This window comes from Medicago truncatula, chromosome 1, assembly GCF_003473485.1.
Source record: "Medicago truncatula cultivar Jemalong A17 chromosome 1, MtrunA17r5.0-ANR, whole genome shotgun sequence".
In the NCBI taxonomy this organism is placed as follows: domain Eukaryota; kingdom Viridiplantae; phylum Streptophyta; class Magnoliopsida; order Fabales; family Fabaceae; genus Medicago; species Medicago truncatula.
The window spans coordinates 42,106,948-42,129,216 of NC_053042.1; the positions used below are offsets into that span (position 1 = coordinate 42,106,948).

At 33.0% G+C, this 22,269-nt stretch overlaps 1 protein-coding gene and 1 long non-coding RNA gene across 3 annotated transcripts; one reads left to right on the top strand and one right to left on the bottom strand.

Moving 5' to 3' along the window:
* Positions 1-4,947: 4,947 nt before the first annotated feature.
* LOC25484729 (uncharacterized) lies at positions 4,948-7,816 on the bottom strand. 2 transcript variants are annotated; one of them, XR_003008053.2, is made up of 4 exons: positions 7,473-7,816; positions 6,240-6,514; positions 5,812-5,888; positions 4,952-5,293 (listed from the first exon to the last, which is right to left on the bottom strand). It is a non-coding gene; the product is annotated as an uncharacterized lncRNA (long non-coding RNA). The 2 variants fall into 2 exon arrangements; XR_003008052.2 differs by lacking the exon at positions 7,473-7,816 and having other exon boundaries at positions 4,948-5,293; positions 6,240-6,641.
* A 6,029-nt stretch (positions 7,817-13,845) lies between these two features.
* On the top strand, positions 13,846-22,007 carry LOC25484730 (protein ABC transporter 1, mitochondrial). The gene is made up of 8 exons (XM_013613676.3): positions 13,846-14,566; positions 15,509-15,734; positions 16,481-16,633; positions 17,452-17,610; positions 17,913-18,072; positions 19,149-19,258; positions 20,568-20,684; positions 21,336-22,007. Exons 1-8 carry the CDS (start codon positions 14,016-14,018, stop codon positions 21,729-21,731), a joined length of 1,872 nt encoding a protein of 623 aa, XP_013469130.1. The 5' UTR covers positions 13,846-14,015; the 3' UTR covers positions 21,732-22,007.
* The last annotated feature ends 262 nt before the right edge of the window (positions 22,008-22,269 follow it).

The window sequence follows — 22,269 nt, forward strand, 5'->3', positions numbered from 1 at the left end:
CAATATACATTTTTTATAAAGATTTTTTTTGGTGAGGGGATGGATCCTATTCAACCCCTTATTTACAATGGTACACCATACTTTTCTTATTTAATCTTCAAAATTTGATCCTTATACTGTTGTTTTTTAAGATTTTAATTTTTTTAATGTTACAATTAATTTTTCTCAAGGACTGAAGTTTGTTTTTATTTTTTAGGGTCTAAATTGGATAACACAATATTTCGTAGACAATAATATATTTTCACTCTTCTTTATTATATATATAAGATGTGTTTTTTAACATCAAAACTTATTAGATATTAGATAATGAGAGAAATACAGAGAGTACTTAACTTACAATTTGAGAAATTAATGTACAAGGGATACTTGCCCCTAAAGAAAAACATCCAACACAGAGAAATAAGACAAAAGAGAGGGTTCAAAAACCATTTATAATACAAACAAGGATCCACTAATTTTCTACAATAAACCATCTTCAAGAGGTGACTTTGATAACTTCTACAATCTCCTCCGTCTCCCAATTTTAGAAGAAAAATAAACCTATTCCAAGCTTCCAAAATTTTCCAATTGTTGCATGCCAAATGAAGGTAAGCTCATTTCGATGTTTTTTAGCCAAAAAATATGATGAAAAATAGTCAAGGAGTGAAACAATATAGTTGGGTAAAATCACCACCATTCCTTTCCATTTAAAATTTGCATACCAAATCCTTCCAACGAAGCTACATTTATAAAACAAGTGATCATCCATCTCTTCAATACTCGGGCAACACACAATCCGAAGTCACATCAACAAGTCTATAATATAAGAATGATTCATGTTGATTTTATAAATCAATTTCATCAAAATTTACCAAGTATTTAAGAAAAAAATAATTTATTTTAGCATTCACGATGATGTGCTTAAAATCTATATATTTATTTTCGAAAAATTGACAGTTATTTGTTTTTGTAATTCATTGTAATTATAAACTTTTGACATGACACCAAAGTGAGTCCACAGAGACATCTTCACAACTTCGATCTTTACGATAGGTTATACACTAAAAGAGAAATGATGTATGTACATCCATTTTTTGACAATTTTTTAACAATTTTTTCTCTCATACTCACATTATATTCTTAATCTCTCTCTTCCTTTTTCTCTCTCTATTGTTTTGGACCAATAGGAAGAGAGTAAATAAAAGTTGTCATTAAAATTGTTAGATATGGTTGTACAAATATCATAACTCACACTAAAATTAGGTTCAACTGGTTGAGTATGACTATTTCCATTGTTGTTAGACACCCAATACAGGTGACTTGTGCAAGTGTCAATCTCAAATCCTCCAAATCGTTCTTCTTATGTGGACAAATTTCTTACATCGACAAATGTCACATGGATGTTTAGGAAAACTAAAGTAGTAGTTACAAATAAAAACAAAAAATTTTGAATTCATAATTTCATATAGAATCCTCATGTTCTTGATAATTTTAATCCCCTAAAACCCTAAACCCAAAAGAAATTATTCTTCTCTCAATTTTCCTTTCCTTTTCGGATCAAACAAACAAAAATAAATTCATTTTAACTTCATCATCTTCTCTAGAGTATAAAACACTTTTATCATGACTCTTTGGACATGGGTAGGGTGTCGTCATGACTCATGAGAGTATAAAAGAGTTTAGCCTGCATAAAATTCATTTTAACTTAAACAAAAAAACTCTCTAAAAAAGCAAATTCCTCACTTTCTCTCTCTCGTTCTGGAAATCAAAACCGCCCTTCTTTGTTTCTTCTCCGGAGAACTGAACACCTTCCGGCACGGTGCCCGGTGGTGCACCACCGTGCCGGAGTTATAAACTCCACTTTTTTTCAAAAATCTTTACACCTTTAAATATCCTTTTCTCTCCTAAACCCAAATCCGGTTTCACAAATTCGAAAAAGGTTCGAAATAATCGTAGATCTAGGTTTTAAAATTCGAAAATCATTGATGTTCTTCGAAAGTTGGCTCTGATGTTTCGGATTATGCTCTGATGTTCTTCGAAAGTTGGCTCGATTCTGTTCCACTTTCTTTCGATCTGTTCGGTTTGATGGATGATTCAGCTGTTTGATGGTGTTTTTGTGTGATTGTTCTTCTTTCCTTCTTCCTCCCTTCAAATCGGTTTTGTTCCTCTTGATTATGCTCGTTTTGGATCCGGTTTGTTTGTGAGTGGAGGTGGAGTTTCGGTTGGTATGGATTTGGGTTATGGTTCGAACAATAACAAACAGTGGTGGTTGTAGTTATTATTTTTGAACGGCTGGTGATTGTTTGTGGATGAATTTCGAAATTGTGGTTTTGAATGAATTTTAAAAATTGTTGGTGTGTTCTTGAGGTTATGTGATGAACACTGGACGATTTTGATTATTTTTGTTTGTTTGATCCGAAGATATATAGAAAATTGAGAGAATTTTTTTTATTTTATGCACAGTGGAGATGCAGATGGCAGATTACCCGTGATAGGGTAATTGCTCTTCTGGGTTTTTGTTTATAAAATTCTTCTTCATCTCAATTCCTATTCAGATTATGAAAAGCAACGTCTTCTTGTATTCTTCATGCATTTTTGAAGGAAAGGAAAATTGTTCTTCTGGGTTTTTGTTTATAAAATTCTTCTGCATCTCCAAGTAGAATTTTATGATTTTTGAAGATGATGCATATGGCAGATGAAAAAATAAACAAAAATTATGAAAAGGAAAGGAAAATTGAGAGAAGATATTTTTATTTTTTTTTGGGTTTTATGAAGCTGATGATGAAGAAAAAAAATTATGAAGATGATATTGAAGGATGAGTGTAGATGAAGATGAGGGAAGAAGAAGAAGAAAGTAAATAAATTAGGTGTTGGTGATACACTGTAAAATCTTATAGACATTCGTAATCCAACGGTTTGTTTTTTTTGGGATTAAACTTATTAAAATTGGACCAAATTTAATAAAAGAAATAAGTTAAGGGACGTGTTTGAGAAAGTTAAGACTTATATGACCAAATTGAATAAAAGAAATAAATTAAGGGACCGGAATTAATCCATTATTTTATATATGACAAATATTATGACCTATCATAATCAAAATGGAAATTTAACCAGTGTAAGTACTGGTTCAAGGTTTAATGGTTTTACTAGGGTTGGACTATAAATAATATGTACGTATATTTTTATATTTGTATAATAAATAAATAAATATTAACAAAAAAATTATTAATATTGATTAATTTGAACAGTTAAAAACGTAAGTGCATTAAAAATATCATTTCTCAAAAGCCAACATACAACATAGTGTAACATGTTTTTTTTTAAAACCTGTTGTACGTGTAGTTTTTAAATGAAACAATTATGATATTTGTACACACTCTTAATTGTACACCCCTTTGTACACACTGATAGAGCTGTCAAAACGGGCCGGTCCGTTTAGCCCGAATAAATATAGGGCTTGAGTTTAAAATATTGAGCCCGAATTTTAATAGGGTTTTTTAGCCCGACCCTTAAAAGTCCGGTACCCGTTAGGGCTAGTCCGAATGGACCGCGGGTAGCTCGCATAACAAAAAAAAATCTATAAATTATATATATTTTTCAAATAATTATTTATTTAGTTGATTATCAAAGTAAAAAACAAAAGTGAAAATTCAATGAATTAACACAAATATAAATGTAATATAAAATTATATTTATTCATTTTGTTATTTATAGTTTTAAAGATCGAATATATAAATATATATAACCATAACATATCTAATTTATTTAAAATCATTTTCCTCGTCGTTTTAGTTTACGACGTTTGTATGAAAATGATTACAATTTACTTTTGTGCTAGACATTATTTAAACATATTAAAAATATTATTTATAAAAAAATTATAGCAGTGTTTTATAGTACTTTTTTAAAATAAAAAATATATATAATTTTTAATACGGGTCGGCCCGTTTAGCCTGCGGCCCGTGTAGGGCCGAGCTCGGGTAGTATATTTCAAGCCCGTTTTGTCAACCGAGCTTTTTGACCCGACCCGCTAAAGCCCGAAGCCCGCAAGAGCCGGTCCGTTTAGGGTCAGGCCGCCCGTTTTGACAGCTCTCACTGATGCCACTAGATCGTCTACCCGTGCGGCAGCACGGGTCATATATAGCTAAAAACATTAGTTGAACTTCATTCTAATATGTCAAACGTAATTAATACAACTTATGTGACAACCCGTGCGCTATAATACACATAATTTTTTGACTAAGATGACCTTAATATTATCTTTTTAACATCATTGTCAATGTTCATACATTATGGAAAATTTCTTTGTATACGACATTGGTAGTAGTATCATTGCAATTACCATTTTCATCGGTTAAGATAACATATCAATTTCAATTTAGATTTCCATTTTCATTCCCGTTAACTTTCCTTCCTAGTAAATGAGAGTGTATTTCGATCCACGTATATAGGTCGGAAATGCATTCAGGTACCTACCTACCCAATCTTATGTAACAGGGATTAAGGAGTGGATTATTAGTTTATTTTAAATGTCATTTACCTTATAACACTTTACTATTTTGTATTTAATCTTGTTTTGTGCCTCATATGAAATCAATAAGATAGTGATAATTTATCACAAACTTCACCATTATTATTCAGCAAGACACTACCAATTTACAGTGAAGAATTGTAGTGGGCCCACAAAATAATGTGCTATCAAGATGGACAAACACTAAATAAAGTTCCATCAAGAATCTTGATATCTTATGCTTCGGTTTACACTGCTACACCTTAAACAGTGGTTGTCTTTACGCCCATCATAACAGAAGACCAAACCTACTACAAACATAACTACACTAATAGGCAGTACAATGTAATGACACCAAGAAAAAAACCATTGTCACATACACTATCATAGTTATCATATCAGATCCACCATACTCCAATGATTTAGTTCAAACCACCATTGTCATAGTAACAGAATTTTTGAAATAAGATTGATAGTACAAAATTAAAGATTACAGAAGTGTTCAACACCAAGAAGTTTGTAACATAACCAAATTAGACCATTACAATGTGGCAAACAAAAGAGATATAACAGCAAAACCACTAAAAAATTCATCAAAACACATAAACTCGTCAAACTAAACCAACAGAGGTCCCTGCTGCTACAAAGAAGCATCAGCTGCATAGTCATAAGGCACCTCTCACAAAAAAAGCAACGGGAGGAGAATTGGATATCATAACTATTGAAAGTGGAAGCTAAGACTATCAAGGTGAACCTTAGGATTATTGCACTTTCGGCAAGCAGCGACAATGGTCCTGCCAATGTCTGCATTGAAACAAAAAATCAATGGTTTATAAGTTACTTAATATTCATTCTAATATCCATAATAAATTTTGCTAATTAAAGGAATGGTTGTGTGGATGCTACAAAATCTATTCAAGGCAAAAAATAAAAGGAATTGGTGGATTGACAACAATCAATGATCATGGAATAGGCATGTGTCAGAGTTTCCAACAGTGGTCAAAACTTACTAATATTGATCTTCAATAATTTCATAATTACATATATTTTACTCTATTGAAATCTTAAATGATTCTCATGTTTTTTGACAGCAATCAAAGGTAATGATGTTATTTAAATTATATAATTGGAGGGGTTAGAACTCAAAAGGGAGTGGTTACACATGAATTCAAAAAACTCCTTATAAACAAATTTACTTTTACATAGTAGATAAAATTTCTAGATGTATCAAAAGAAGAGTAGTAATCTTTAAGTTTCTTTGATTGTACACAATTCAAGTAGTTCATTTCATTCACAATATTTTCTCTACTTCCAATTCATACCTGAAAATTCTTATTTCATCTTCACCTTCGAGATCTCTGCAAATGTCCATTCCAAATTTGTTGAAGTGGTCCTCAACCTATCATGTCCGAACATATAAACTTAAGTATTCTTAATTCAAATACGATCTAAAAACACATTAACTACCAACACTATATAGCAATTTGAAAATGAGATACATAACACCATCTGCAAAGACACATTCTCAACATAAAATATCATGCTAAATAAACCTTTTGGGTTATAGGTTGCTTTAAGATCCAAATGTGTCATACATTTTTGGTTCATGCCTAAAGATTTTATGAAGAATCCTTTTTCAGAAAATGATATAATTGAGTTTAAAATTGTTCAAAACTGAAATTCATTTCAGTTGGCAAGCTATCATAAGAAATCACAAAAAGTAAAAGGTAATCAGTTTTTGAAACGTTACCATCAATTCAATCTGTCCTTTGACGCGGTTGATCAAATCAGATTCAAAACGAAGAATCTCAGGGGGGCTGCCTTTTCATTACGCCAAGCTCGCTTGAGAAGCTCAACATCAGTCGTCGAAATCAAGGCATCCTAATCGTCAGCGAGTGATGATTGTTCTCCTTCCACAAATCTAGAACCCATTGATCAAATTTACAATGAAAATGTTCTGCAAGTGTTATTTTTCAATTTTGTTGCTCAATGCTATTCAATAAAAAGAACCAAGAGCATGGCCACCTGAAAAAAGTTAAAGGAGAGAATGTATTAATGTGTTTTCTGTTCTAACCTTGTTAGATAAAGTGATGGAACATGAACAGTGTCAGAATGATGTTCAACATCAGTCAAACCACAGATAATTATATACTCCCTCCGTCCCAAATTGTATGTCACTTTAGAAAAAATATTTGTCCCAAATTATATGTCGCTTTACAATACCAATGAAAAATTAATATTATTTTTCCTATTATATCCTTAACTATTTATTACTCTCTCCTTTCAATTCCTTCATTTATCTTTCTCATATCATTTATTGAGGATAATTTTGTAAAACAACTCATAATATCTCTTTCCTACACAATATTAATTACATTTCTTAATATGTGTGAAATGCCCAAAACGTCATACAATTTGGGACGAATGGAGTAATTTTTAATTTTTTTACTACAATATATAAGGTTTTAAATAGAGGTCCGTGACCACAGTCTGGACTGCGACGTGATAACCTTTTATGTTATCGAAACAGGAATTCGGCCACGACTGAAACCGCATTGACTGCATCTCACTGCAACACTAAAGATCGTGATACAACCACGACATTTACCACAACTAATGTTCAAAACATTGATAATTTACTAATTAAACAAATAATATAGAGACATTTGATACACTGGGCCGCGGTTTCAAATCCACAATTCCCAACTTCTTAGCACTTAGTTTCTCTGAGTTTCGCTGCACTATTCTTTAAAACCAATAATAATAATCAGTAGACTTAAACATGGTCATTACTGAACCATAAACATTGCCATCAAACCAACTACAAAATATACTACCCAGTACCCATAAAACACATTATATTCTTATAATCACCCAAATTCAATCAAATTTACTTACCCGTAAACAAACACTGAAACACATAATTCAACCAAATTGGAATAGACCGAATCCACTAAATTGATAACAATGATTGAATGAATACCTGCTCGTTCTCAATTGACTATTTAGTACACCTCCGGTGCTGATAAGGTCGGGACCGTGGCCGTCCGTCTCAGGTTTGCCAACGCGGAAGAGAAAAAAGGTGATGCTTTTTTAGGGATTTGAATTTGATTTATCGGGAACAAATATCAAAGAAATACCTGGTCTCAAGAAAAGGAAAAACGACGGCGGTGTGTTGAGGCTGAGGTGGACGGTGGCGGTCAAGTCGACGACGGCGAGGGATGAGAGGAGAAACACGATTGTGAAAGTAGAAAAGACGTATGGAAGAGAGTGAAATTTTTCATTGGCAGAGAGAGAGAGGTGTAGTGAAATGAAGGTAAGCAGAAAAGAGTTTCACAGAAGAGTGTTTGGAAAAGAAAAAAACGTGGAAAAAGAAAATATGTACATTGAAAAAAGACCAGATAATAACAGCTGTTTTGTTTTTTCATAGGTGTGTTTCATTTTTCAAAGAGTGTGATTTGATCTAACGGTTAGGATAAAATGGAGCCAAAAAAGTAGGGTTAGAGGTTGACAATTAGGGTTTGCATTGCTGCTAGGATTAGATATAAAGGATGACATGAATACTTTAAACTAATGTGACATGGTTAAACTTAAGATAGATTAAAAAGAAAAAGGAAAAGATTTCATCGTGACTTACCTCTCTCTCCGCCCATTCTCTACGACTGCTCCATCTCTCCGGCGATGGCGTAGCGTGATTTGCCTCTCTCTACCCATTCTCCGACGACGGATCTCTATCTCTCCCTCAACTCTCCGACGACGACGTCTCTTCCTCAATGGTTCCAACAAATTCCGATATGAATACAACGAAGGAGATGCATAGCCGAGAAAGATTGGTAAAGCCACCGTCCCGGAGGAAAACCATCACGGGAATATCCAATTGGGTTTGAGTTGGACTCCATCGTTCCAAAACCGAGAACTACCCTTCTTCATCATTCATTCTTGCTCCAAACCCAGATCTGTGAGTTTGAAATTTCTCAATTAATTTTCTTATCTGATCCCTGCTAATTCTTAATCCAAAATTTACCAGTAATATCTCTTGTTCTGTTTTGTTGATTTTGCCTTGATATTTATAAGTTTTTAAATGTTGAGGAGTTTGGTTTTTTTCTGCAATTTGAGTTTGTTAGAGGTTGCAATGCACATGCTATTGTTGTAGTTATATAGTTATTATGAATGAATTATGTTGCTTGAGTATTATTTTCCATAATTAGTTTTTTTTTCATCAAATATCATTTTTATTTACATGAACTATTTATTTGGTAAGACAAATCTGCTATAAATAGTAAATGATAAACATGTTTTGCTTCCATTGGCGTTGACGATAATTGTTGAGGTACAACCAGAAAGCTGACCCTTTGTTGGATTTTAAACTAATCATGAAAGTTCATGTCTTTTATCTGAAGGAATGAGAAAAAAAAAGTGAAAGAAATGTAGAAAGAAACTGAGTAATGTCTCATTTCAAGTACAATCGTGGCTCAATATAAGGAAGCAAAAGTGATGGAAAAATTGAGTTGTTTGTGTTGTGCCTAACTGTCATTGAAGTAACAAACGTACGTGTTAATTTGGTGCTTAATATGTTTGACTTTATTTTAAAATTACTTATAAAAAGATGTGGGTAGGATTATTGGTTGTTGCAATAGTAGTTATGGACATGTCAACACTGCATAACAAGCCAAACATTGATTTTTATTAATCAAATTTTGGATTATGTTGATTAATTTGGTAGGTTCTTAGATTTTGTTCAAGTGTTAGTGGATGATATGTTGTTATTAAGGATAATCTTGATTAATTCGCACGCTTTCAGGGAACTATGATTGTGTGCTGACAATGTTGATATTGGTATTTGTCGGGGTTTTGGCAGGCCTTAAGGTGATGTTTATCTCATATTTTGCATTTGGTGAAGACTAAAATTTGTTTTGAAATCATTAAACAAAAGTTACTATGTTCTGATATCTCATAGACATTCTTGCATCCGTAGACAAGAATATGGCTTCAACTCATAATTAAGGTGATAATTTGTCTTTAAGCGTGGCTTTTATATTTCATCTAATGTGTTTCATCAATTCACTCATAAGTAATTGTTGTAGAATGCAAGTGGGCTATGAAATTAGAGTTACTACAATATTTTGGACAACTATGACTTTTTGGATAAAAGCTCAACCGTTCATTGCTAATAAGATGGGATGCCCCTTTTTGTGTATATTACCTACAACTATTGTAATTAACGTGAAATTGTTGTTTTGTTTCTTGTTTGGCCCAGCTATGATAATCACGACCATTACATGATTATAATATTTGTACCTAATCATGTATGCTTTAGCCAAATTTTCAATGGATTATTAAAGACACTCTAATTTCAGTTGTGAAGTCGAAGCACATAAAGATGATCAATTTTGAACGTAGGAAAAAATTATGGTTACGCTTTGGTTAGCAAAACATTCAAAGTTACCACAACCATTTACTTCATATTATTAAGGGCATCATATTTATGTTGTTAAGTCGGATATGATAATGACGACCAATTTTGAACGCAAGGAAAATAATGGTTACGCCTTTGACAAATTATGTCTTTACTAAGGGCATCATATTTTCTGTTGTTAGGTCAGATATGATAAACGACCTCTAGTGTAATTTAGCCTTCATAATGTATCATAAGTCGTTAATTGTGCAAACCTCAGATGAGATCATGTACTCAGTTTAGACTCCAAGAAATATGGAGGTTCATAAGCTTTTTGATTCCATGTTTGTATGGCTCAAAACTAAGTTTTTCAATCTTAAAATTTTAGATAACCAAAACAGTGAACAATGTGACCACATTTTTTCAGAGGCATCACCATTATTATATCCAGGTTTTCAAAGTGTTCGTCTTTATGCGCGCAAACCTCATATGAGATCATATACGCAGTTTAGACTCCAAGAAAAATGGAGGGCCCATAAGTTTTACGATTCCCTATTTGTATGCACAAAATTAAGTTTTTCTTGAAAACTAATAGTAGGTAGTTACACATTTGATAAATAGTGGTTAAATGCTTTCTCAATATGGTTAGTATTTGTAAAGTGTGTTAAACTTACAAGATATTGCACTTCTCACTTTATTAATATCAGTCTACTCTCAAGTGTGTTCAAATATATTCTCTTCCCTCATATCACGTGGAGGAATAATGAGAAAGACAAATTGGTAAGGGAAAGAAATTGCGGTAACGCCTTTGATATTTAGTGGTTAACTGCATAAGAAATATAGTTAGTTTTCCTAAAGATTGTCATAGATATAAAATAATTTACCTAAGTCATGGTCGGCAATCGTTAATCACTTATGTCTTTCAACAACATTATTTTTACACAGTTCAAGGAGGGAAGTAGTCAGAAATTGACAAAATGAGCAAGAAAATAAATTTTGGTTACACCTTTGATAAAACATGGTTAGTTCCATCTCATACATGGTTAGTTTTCCTAAATCATGTATCAGTCATGCTCATTAGTAAAGATTCACTGGAGTGCCTCAAATGTATTCCTTTCAGAGAATTCACGTGGAGAAATAGTTAGAAAGAAACAAATGGTAATAAAAAAATGTGGTTATGCCTTTGTTAAATACCGGTTATGGATAACTCATATTTGGTTAGTTTGTCTAAAGCCTGTGAAACAAAAAATAATTCACTTCTTATTTATTATCATCAGTAAAATTCTTAAGTGTGGCTCTGTCATATTCTTTTCACTTATATCACTTGGAGAAATAGTTAGATAGTGACAAATTGATAATAATAAAAATGTGGTTACACCTTTGTTAAAAATTGGTTAAGTACAACACATATTTGGTTAGTTTCTGAAGTCTGTCAAACATAGAATCATTTACTCTTACTAAGAAAAGTGTGCATACAAAAGTCACCTACTCATGCTATAAATACTACGTGTGCGTTGGGCTAAATTTTAGTCTATAACTCATTACAAAACTCATTTATAATTTACAACATGGATAATATATAGTACCCTCCAACATTAGTGCCTTGAGTATGTCAGCACAAGAGAAAAAAGAGAGAATTAATAAGTTAAAACTATATAATTCAATACCTACCTTTGATTCACTACACTACTCATTAACTCTGTATTATAGCATGTAACACAATTTAGAAGCTAATAAATATGTCAACAAGAATAACAAATTCATAAATCAAGCACAATTATTAATTTAGTTAAAAAATGGACTGAGAAAAATGGATTAATCTATCAAGTGTTCTATAAATAGACAAAGAAACTAGAGTTTAGAGATAATCCACAAATATTGGCATTTCACTACACTCTCCTCTAACACTTTCCTCAACCCTGAACCAATTGATAAATAACATGATTCTTCATCCTTCATATGCTTGCTAGAAGGGATGATGGAAGCCAAATTCAATCATATGGCTTCATGGTTGCTACAACAGCTTTCTTTTGGTGATTTATTCAGGATTAGAGTAAACTATTAGTTCATCATCTTGTTGTCGATCCTCACAATAGTTCATCATCTGACGATTCATTTCAAAGTTTCTAGTACTACTATGCTTTCTATTTTCTTATCAGTCAAAGAATAGAGCTTGTTTATGCCATTTGTTGAAGGATATTCCATCAATGACCTTACTATCCTCAATGCATTTAGAGTTTTAGGAATATGAACAATAACAAAAGCCATCTGGCATCCATCTTGCCTTAATCAGAAACCACTAGAAATTAACAGTGCAAACAAACCTACATGAGAAAAGAAAAAAGTAAATGGAAAAACCAAAAAGAAAGGGAAAACACACTTATGTATCAAAAACAAATTAAGCAGAAAAACTAGATCACTAGAATGACATTTTTTTCTTAGGCTAGCAACAAATCAAAACAAGCCTTTGTTAGAACAATAAACATCATAATCAACAAGTTAAATTGAGTCTAACAAAGTCATTATGAAAACTATGAAAAATGTGGTCACACATACCATATATTTGGCGAATCGAACACCGAATCACATTTTATCACTGCACTAAAAGCCTATCCAACAATAAACTACTTCTTTTATAATCTGCGAGTTTTTTACGCCTAATGACGGACAAGTTCTAATTTCTGAAAAGATAGTGGTCACGCAACTGAAAAAATGTGGTCACACAGACCATATATTTGGCTAACTTAAATTTCTTAGGTATAAATAATCCCTATTTTTGGCGAATTGAACACTGAATCACATTTTATCAATGCACTAAAAGTCTGTCGAACCATAAACAACTTCTTTTATAAGCTGCAAGTTTTTCACGCCTAAAGACGGACAAATTCTAATTTCTGAAAAAATAGTGGTCACGCAGCTGAAAAAATCTGGTTACATAGACCATATATTTAGCTAACTCAACTTTCCCTGGTATAAATAATCAACAAGTTATAGAGTTTAACAAAGTCATTATGAAAACTATGAATTTACCAAGAGACTAACTCAAGCTTCAAAGACTGTCAAACAAACTTTATCACTTAATAAAACACTCATAACATCAAACTCCAACCACCATTAACTTCAGATCTTCCATAATCTAAGATAAATTGATATATATTTCTATAAAAAATCACTTAATTAGGTGTCACTGTTATGGATGAAGCAAATTGATATTTACAATGTTCAAAGAAATACTTAAATCTAATTCAAATTAGATTGATATGAGGAACAAAGAACATTAGATCATCCAAAAAGTGAAGACCTTACATAAATCACAAAATGTAACAACCAAGAGGAATATGGAAGAAAATACCTGAGTTGAAAAAGGAAATCGAGAAAGAGAAGAGATCGTCGCTGAATGAATTGAAAGAGAGGGTACGGTTAAAGTTTTGAATTTTTGTCATTTTTAAATTTTTTGTGTGACATGGAATTGACTGATATTTTTATTATTAATGATATTGCCACACAAGGGTGGTACAAGGTGTATTGCCATGTACGGTGGTATAAGGACTCGGTTATTTTAGATCGACATTGCCTATAATTAGGAAAGGATCGAAACATAATATTGTTGTTTTTTCAATTAATTCATCCATTCTATTGGTAGATTGTATTGTGCCGAGGTTTACTATGAATTTGAGATTGACATCTTTCGTACCAGCAAAACAAATTGCAAATTTTCCAAATTAATTCTTAATGCAAATTTTTTTAACAAAAACTATACAGTATTACTATCAAATTTTATATTAAGTTTACGCTGAAATAACTTAAATATAAACTAATTTTGTCCAAGATATATAATTTTGTGTCAATTATTTTTAAATTTGATTTAAAAATAATACAATTTTTTTACTAAAATTTTACCGGTGCTTAGCACATGAGTAGTGTTTCGTCCCTAGCAAGTTTAATGGAAAGGACAGAGGCCACGTAAGCAAGTGTGGAAAATCACTTCTTTGGTTTTGGTTTCGGACACATGAATTCAAAACTAACCACCAAATTCTCCACCGCGCTTCTGGTAAGAAGGAAGAAGAAGACGATTCAGACTCTGTGAAAATTTCCACATTGTTATTAATCAATCGAATTCATAAACAAACAATGCCATCATCATCGACGAAGGATCTTACGAGACTATTCAACGGTCTCACTTTAATCGCTAACGAATATGCCAAACGTTCATTACCCGCCAGAACTTCAGATTTCGAAACCCTAATTAAAACCGCTCTTCTCTCCGCCACCAACGTCTCCGGCATCACCAAAGGACAACTTCGTCAATTCTCCCCTCCTCAACCCTCCAACGACTCTTCCTCCGATTCTTCTTCCAGTACTCCTTCCGTTGTTGTTTTCTCCGATCAACCTTCTTCTTCTGCACCCGATTCAACACCACCGCCACCGTCACCGTCACCGGCAACTACAAAGATAGAAGTAGTTACGAATAATGACGTTTTTGCTGAGGTTTCTAATGAAACGAATCGACCAGTGGAAACTACCGATGCAACTGTTTGTGCCACGGCGGGGAATGAAAGTGAGGTTGTGAGTTCTAGTGAAACGGTTAAGCAAGGTGGAACTACGAGCGAGGAAGTGCCGGTGAGGAAACGAAGGCCGAGGGAGAGGAAGGTTCCTGCTACTCCATTTTCCAGAGCTCTTGGGTTAGTTTTGTTTTATTTAATCTTCTCTAATTCATTTTCATGTTCATGCTACAACATAAGATCCTTTATAAGCACTTAGACCCAAATCTGAAAGGAGTAAAAGAAATAGCTTAGATATGTCCTGTTTTTAGTTTATTGTCATTAGCTCATCAATGTAGCTTATGAAGCAGCTCAAGGAGAATATGAGTTTGCTTGGATAGACTTATTTGAGCTTATCTACTGACGTAAGCAATATTGGAGAACTTATGAAAACCACTTATTACACGTTCATAAGTTGTTTTCAACTTACTTTTATAAGCTCTCCACGATAGATCATGAAAGCAACTTATAGTTTATACAAATGCATATCATGATAACCGTTTATGCTATAAGCTGCAAATTAAAATGTTTAGCCAATCAGGGCCAATATCTATTCACTATTATTTTCTTTCCATTCGTAGAAACAACTTATAAATAACTTTTTCTACGATTAGTACTTGTTTAAGTTAAGGAGAATGCTGACAAGTTCCCTTAGGGTATTGATTAAGGGCCTGTTTGGATAAACAGCTATTTGCAGCTTATAGCACAAGCACTTATCATGATATGCACTTATGTATAAGCTCACATAAGCTGTTTTCATAAGTTCTCCCAAACAGTGACACAAAACTTATGCCAGTAGATAAGTTCAAATAACCCAATCCAAACAGGCCCTAAGTAGTGAAAATAGGCAACTTTTGCATAGAAAGTGATGTATTTATTACTTTCAAGTGTTTGACTTGTATTTTCAAGACAAAACTTTTCATGGATTCCTTAAACATTGCCCTTAGGGCGCTTGTTCATATGACCCCTAATTAATTATCAAAACATTCTCATGATGCTTTGACCTGTGAACTTGTGATGCGTTGGCGTCTGCATATTGTTGTTATCTCTAACTGAAGGGTATGTTGCACTGCCAAATTGCAGGTTTGCTGGGCTAGGAGCTGGTCTTGCATGGGGAACAGTTCAGGAATCTGTCAAGAGGCTTGCATATGGTACACCTACTTCGCAAGGCAATCAAACTACACTTTCACCGTTCTTGTCTGATAAAAATGCCGAACGCTTAGCTCTTGCACTTTGCAGAATGCGTGGAGCCGCACTTAAAATCGGGCAGATGTTGAGCATACAGGACGAGTCTCTTGTTCCTGCTCCGGTACTTTGATCTATCTTTTAAATTTCATGTTTGTAGTTTGATTTGTACTGGAAAACTTCATCTGACATGAGAATGTTTCTTTTATCCACACTTGAATTTTATGAAGATCACACTAGATTTTAAATTAAATGAAAATGGATTCACTATTTCTCATGAGCTCAATTTTTATATTTTAAACTTTATTTCTATGATATAGTAAACAAACACCATTGCATCATTTTCAACACACAATTGAAATATTTAATAGGTTCCAAGTGTTTGTTTCAGTTTAGTGAAATTATATTCATGTTCACAAACTTATAGTAAATGTCATCAGCTGTCAGACTTGAATTCTTCTTTTTAATGGAAGAGGTTGGGCAGAGTGCAAGAGTGCAGATTTTGAAAACAAATAACTAAGAATACTTGATGGATAGCGATCCTTTCATTATAATTTGCCATGAACATGTGTAATGGTTGTCATCTTTCACCAACTTGCTAATTAGGTCCAACTCTGTTACTTTTTTTTTACATTCTTTTATCTTGTTTCTGGAGTCTCTTGATCAAAGGTAGTAATGATTGTAATATTTACTGCTGCCATTTCTTGAATTGCTACAAATGCCAGAAAAGTAAACTAGTACGTTAATCTACCCAATCAGATATTATTTTGCTCTAATAGAAGGGTCATAAGTTTCACGAAGGAACCTATGAATGACTTTTGTTTATATTTACATGACTTGAAAAGTAAACTCTCAATCTTTTATTTGTAGATCCTGGCTGCTTTGGAAATTGTTCGTCAGGGTGCAGATGTGATGCCAAAGAGCCAGCTTAATCAAGTTTTAAATGCCGAGTTAGGTCCTCATTGGTCATCAAATCTGCATAGTTTTGATTATGAACCTTTAGCTGCTGCAAGTATTGGTCAGGTATGTATCCCTGTATTGAACTCTATAGTTTTTTATCTGTCAATTTTCCATCATTTCATTCTTTTTATAAACCTTTGTGCTTTTGGAGCTTAATTGTTTCTTTCTGAAAGATCATTAAATGTTTATCATCAGACAAATTGATATGCATTTTACTTGTTAGAGATATGTACAAAAACCATTCACGAGTCTTCATCTTAAATCTCAAGCTTTTAGCAAAGTTCGTCATCAATACAGTATTATAGCCTCTATGACCAAGTACTTATAAATTTGATCGTTACTATCCCTATTTTACTCTTGAAAGAAAGTTGAAGTTTTGTATGTGAGTTTAGACACTGTCTATACTTTGCATCTAAAATTTTGCATGAGGATGCATGCTAGAGATATATAAAAACCATTTGAGATAGGACGTAAGCTTTTAATAGAGTTAGTCCTCGATATTGCAATTGATTTTATATCTTGAATAAAATATTCATCTAGTAATCATGTTTCCATCTCTCACATTTAAATATATGTTATGTGGATTTTGGCGAGCTTTGAAAACTCAAAATATTGCCTTCTAAACTATTTTCATGGCCAGACCGAGGTGCCTTTGAACTAAATACTTTATTTTGAATTCATATTAGCATAGAAGTTATTTTTATAAGAATGCTAAACTTTACTACTGTTCTCTTACTTAAATATGCAATCTTATGTTCCATATAATTCCATTGAAGGCAATTTGTGTTGTCGTAATCTTAAAAGCAAAATCATGCCGCACTATATTCTGCCCTGCTGTGTTGCATAGTTGTATTGCCTAACAAGACCCTCATGAAATTTAGGTGCACCGAGCTGTCATGAAGGATGGCTTGCAAGTTGCAATGAAAATTCAATACCCTGGTGTTGCAGATAGCATTGACAGTGACATTGAGAATGTGAAACTTCTTTTAAACTACACCAATCTAATTCCTGAAGGACTTTATCTTGACAGAGCAATTAAGGTGCATGTTTATGAATATAATTCATTTATGTATTCGGTTTGTTTATATCAATATTATTTGAAAGTCATTCAGCCTGCAATCCTTTCACTGATAGTTTTGTCTTCGAAGTTCTAAGTTAGATTTTAAAGCCATATTTCATGTTTTCTGTTCTAAGTTGGATCGTGCAGGATGATACCTCTCTGTAATGGACATTGATTCAGTCACTTACCCATCCTATAAAAAGACATTTTTCCTTAATTTGACAAACATATCCTGTTCATATGTTAAAGTTTTTGTTGTTAATTAATCATATATTTTTCTAGGTTGCCAAAGAGGAATTATCTCGTGAGTGTGATTACAAGTTGGAGGCAGAAAATCAGAAGCGATTCCGAGATCTTCTAGCTGGCGCAGAAGGATTTTATGTTCCAATAGTTCGGGATGATATTTTAAGCAAAAGAGTATTAACCACAGAACTTGTTCATGGTAATTATAATAAATTTCACCACTTCCTGTGATACAATCTTCACTTAAGTGAAGCTTTCTTAGATCATGTTTTTTTTAAATAAAAAAAAAAGCTTTCTCGGATCACAGCTTGCATAACATTCTTCACTCATAATTGCTAAAAATAAAAAGCATGGTGGTGTTTGCTGCTGTTACAACTGCATTTGAGACTTAGTTTATGACGGAGCTGTCGATGTATTGTTATCTGCCGCAATATAGTTCTCCAAATTCAATAAAAGATTTTTCCTGCAAATGTTCCAACTGTCACTTATACAAATAAATCGCATTTGTGAATTATCTGCTCAAATATTTCATCTTGTATGTTTTCAATTCATTGAAAATCGAAGATGAAAGGAAATACATGCTAACAACAATAATCAACATTAGCCAAATGCATTTTGTAATGCTTATTTATTGTTATAATTATGGATATGGATAATTAATGATCGTCATCAATACATAAATTTTGTCAATGCCCCCACTTTTTCTTTTATGCAAAATCTTCTAAGTTGGCTGTTTGGAGTGAGCACTGATGGATAATAAAACAATATACATGTGATATGTTGTTAAATCTTAAAAGAAGCCCTCTTTTTTTCATGGTGTATGAATCATTGATGAAGATTTGTTTTTCTAAGTATCTTCTGATTATAATCTAGCACTTTCTTAAAATTGTTGAATAGATAAACTAATTTTAGTTTATTTTAATGTGAAATTGTCAGTGACATGCTTTGAGAAATGTTATTATTGAGATAATTTTACGAAGAAAGCAAAATATGTGCATAATGTTTTGATTCATTCCTTGCTCTAGCATTTTTGAGCTTTACATGACAATGGTGCAATTTTTCTCTTCATTAAACAAGGGATGCTATTCTTTCCATTACAATCTTTTACATTCTGTTTAATTCAAAAAAAGAACTATGGATTTTTGTTTAATTCAAAATGAATTTATTTATGTTATTTAGAATAAATAATTAGAAGGTATTCTATTAAATTATTCCATTTTATTCAAGATATTTATAGCTTTTCTTTGAACACGGGATGGTTTACTTTTGCTACAGGAATTCCAATTGACAAAGTAGCATTATTGGATCAGGAAACTCGTAATTATATTGGGAAAAAGTTGTTAGAACTCACATTGAGGGAGTTATTTGAATTCAGATTTATGCAGGCATGTCATTCCACCCTCTCTTAGTATATGTCTATATGTGTAACTAGTCCAAGTATAGAAAATCTGAAGTGTAGCTGCTCGTATCTTATATGACAAATTTTGGATTAATATGCAGTTCGGGCATCATTTAAAACAAGTAAAGATAATTTACTGTTGAATGATGTGGCAAAGGAGCAGGTTTGGGTGAGACACTATTAATGTCCTCTTCACTGGCATATTCCCCTTCTCAAATTCCTTGTTGGAAGCTTGTAAACTAGTTAATATTTAAGAGGAAAAACCTTTTAGTTTTTTTTTGTGCATAGTTTACATCTTATACGCTGTAAAGAGCAAGATTGGCATGGTGTAACGAAGTTACAAGTGATGACTGGGGTCGCTGTAGAGTTACGAATACCAATATTAGGATATCTTAATAGAAACAGTTCCTATCTATCAGAGATATTGTATTATTGATAAGAAAGTAGAAGATACAAAAGTAGGAGTAAGTTCTTATGGTAAGTTCTTGTGGCCCCAAGCCATAAAGCCGAAACTGAAATGGAAACACACATGACACCCCTTCTCTCCCTTTGAACCGCCCCATACAACATTTTCGCTCTCTCTCTCAACTAACTGTCTCTTCCATTTATTTCGTGTGGGTGTGTTCTCTGATTCTCTCCCTTTGAACTGCCATGTACAACGTATATGCTCTCTCTCATAAAAACTTTTCTTTCCATTTCCCCATGTGTGTGCGTGTGGGTTTGCTTATGTGTGTCTTTTCACTAACTGTGTCTACGTGTCTTATCACTAATTTGGCCTATTCTGAAAATCCCGTGGTTTCTCAATGAAAACACCGGTTGGTAGGAACACAGGACTCCCTTCTCTCACTGTAACTATCCGACTAATTTGTTCTCTCCTCGTACTATCTCACAGATTTGTCATCTACATGTTAGTCTCCCTCCTAAACGGTGAATCAGCCCATATAAGTGATCATTAGGGCCTTATTAGGCCCCTTCCTATAACTAACCGGGTCTAGGAGCCATCAGGCAGAATCAAATTTCCTGCCTTGGTAGAGCTGCACTTTTTAGACTGCTAGAGTCAAATCCACTTTTTTTCTTTTTCTCCCAAATACTAAGTTTCTGAAAAAGATAAATACAATGATGTCATATTTGTTCATAGTTTCAAACAGCTACCTACTTTGTGTTCATCAGATTCACTTTCTGTTATGTTTTGTAGATTCATGTTTTCCTTGTTAAAATGAAGTTTTCCTTTAAACCTAGCATCTCAAAATCCGATTTTGTTGTCTTTTCTAACCTTGGAAGTGTTTTTAATGCAGACTGATCCTAATTGGGGTAATTTCTTATATAATGAAGCTACAAAGACAATCAATCTTATTGATTTTGGAGCAGCGCGGGATTTCCCCAAAAGTTTTGTTGATGATTATTTAAGGATGGTTGGTTCCTTTCCTTTTTACTTTATCCTTTCGTATCTGCAACTAAAGATTTAAAATTTTATTTCGGTTTATTGATTTCTCTTTTTAATTCTTATGTTTACTGAGATTTGAGCATTCAAGCTAGCTAGTGAAAGCTGTTATTCTCGATTGCTTTTTTTAATCTTCTATTTTAAATCTTTTTCTTCTGATATGAAATAAAACAATCACCTTCTGCTGACTCTATTTTGACTGGAAGGAGACAGACTCTGATTTGAAAATTATTTAAGGTCAATTATTTTACTGAAGTTGATATTTATAGAGTAGGACATTATTTAAAAAAAAAGAAGATATTTATATAGAGTAGGACATGGTTAAAGATTATGTTGATGTGGTTCTGTGTGACATTTTCAAAATTTTGGAAGAATATAGTAAGGAGAATTAAGGGTCTGTTTAGTTTCGTTTATTACAGACTCTGAATTCAGTACCTTCTTTTTTCTTATTCAGATTGGTCCCATATGTTCTCGTATTATGACATGTTTGTACTTGATTGAGTGTACCTTCAATACAACAGGAGTTTTAGTGTTGCTTTGAATTTCGACTTTTTCTTAAGACGAGCTGCAAATTCATATGGATTCTTATTATTGTTAATTTTTATGATGCATAACTGATTAGGTTCTAGCATGTGCTAATGGGGATAATGATGGCGTCATTGAGATGTCCAAGAGACTTGGGTTCCTCACTGGAATGGAATCTGACGTGATGCTAGATGCCCATGTACAAGCTGGTTTTATTGTAGGGTTGCCATTCTCAAAACCTGGTCCATACGACTTCCGATCAACCAACATTACTCAAAGCATTAGTCACCTTGGGGCGACAATGCTGAAGCACAGGCTCACTCCTCCACCTGATGAAGCCTACAGTCTGCACAGAAAGCTTTCTGGTGCTTTTTTGGCATGCATCAAGATTGGTGCTGTTGTCCCTTGTAGAGAACTATTGCTTGATATGTACAAGCATCATAAATTTGGTGAAGTAAATGATGATTTATTATCCAGTGGCTCATATATTTGATCCAATTATTTTTTTGCTAATTATAATAAGTTGCACGATGCTTGTTTGCATCACAGCTCCGTAACAATTATACTTTGATTCAGTTTGTAAATGGAGTCCTTTATGGGGACCATTTCCCCTCTCACATTTGTAACTTTAACTGTAATTAGAAACTTTACTAGATTGATTCTTTCAAAGGTGATTGATCCTTTCAAACAGGGTTTGGATGTTTTCCATGTTATCCTGCTATGAACTGAATTATTAATCTTCAGAATCATTATTAGTCCTACTTATGCACATTGGGTTGCCTGAAAATGAACCAAAATGATATTTTTGTGTAACGTGTCCTTACTCAACCAACCATCGTTATAACTTATAATTGCTTTCGTGGCTACTCATCATCATCAACAATAAGTGCTTATTGTCAAAAAAATCAACAATAAGTGCTTTAACTTTTTTTTTTCTTTTTTCAAAAAAAAGTATAGTGGTTAACTATGTTGATGTTATTGTTAGTATTTTGTTGCATGAAATAACAATTGTGATAAGTTACATTGAAGGA

Excerpts from the sequence above, each read along its gene's own strand:
- LOC25484730 (XM_013613676.3), top strand. The coding sequence starts at position 14,016 with ATGCCATCATCATCGACGAAGGATCTTACGAGACTATTCAACGGTCTC. Across the intron at positions 14,567-15,508 it reads CCATTTTCCAGAGCTCTTGG|GTTTGCTGGGCTAGGAGCTG; the intron begins GTTAGTTTTGTT and ends GCCAAATTGCAG. Across the intron at positions 17,611-17,912 it reads ATCTTGACAGAGCAATTAAG|GTTGCCAAAGAGGAATTATC; the intron begins GTGCATGTTTAT and ends ATATTTTTCTAG.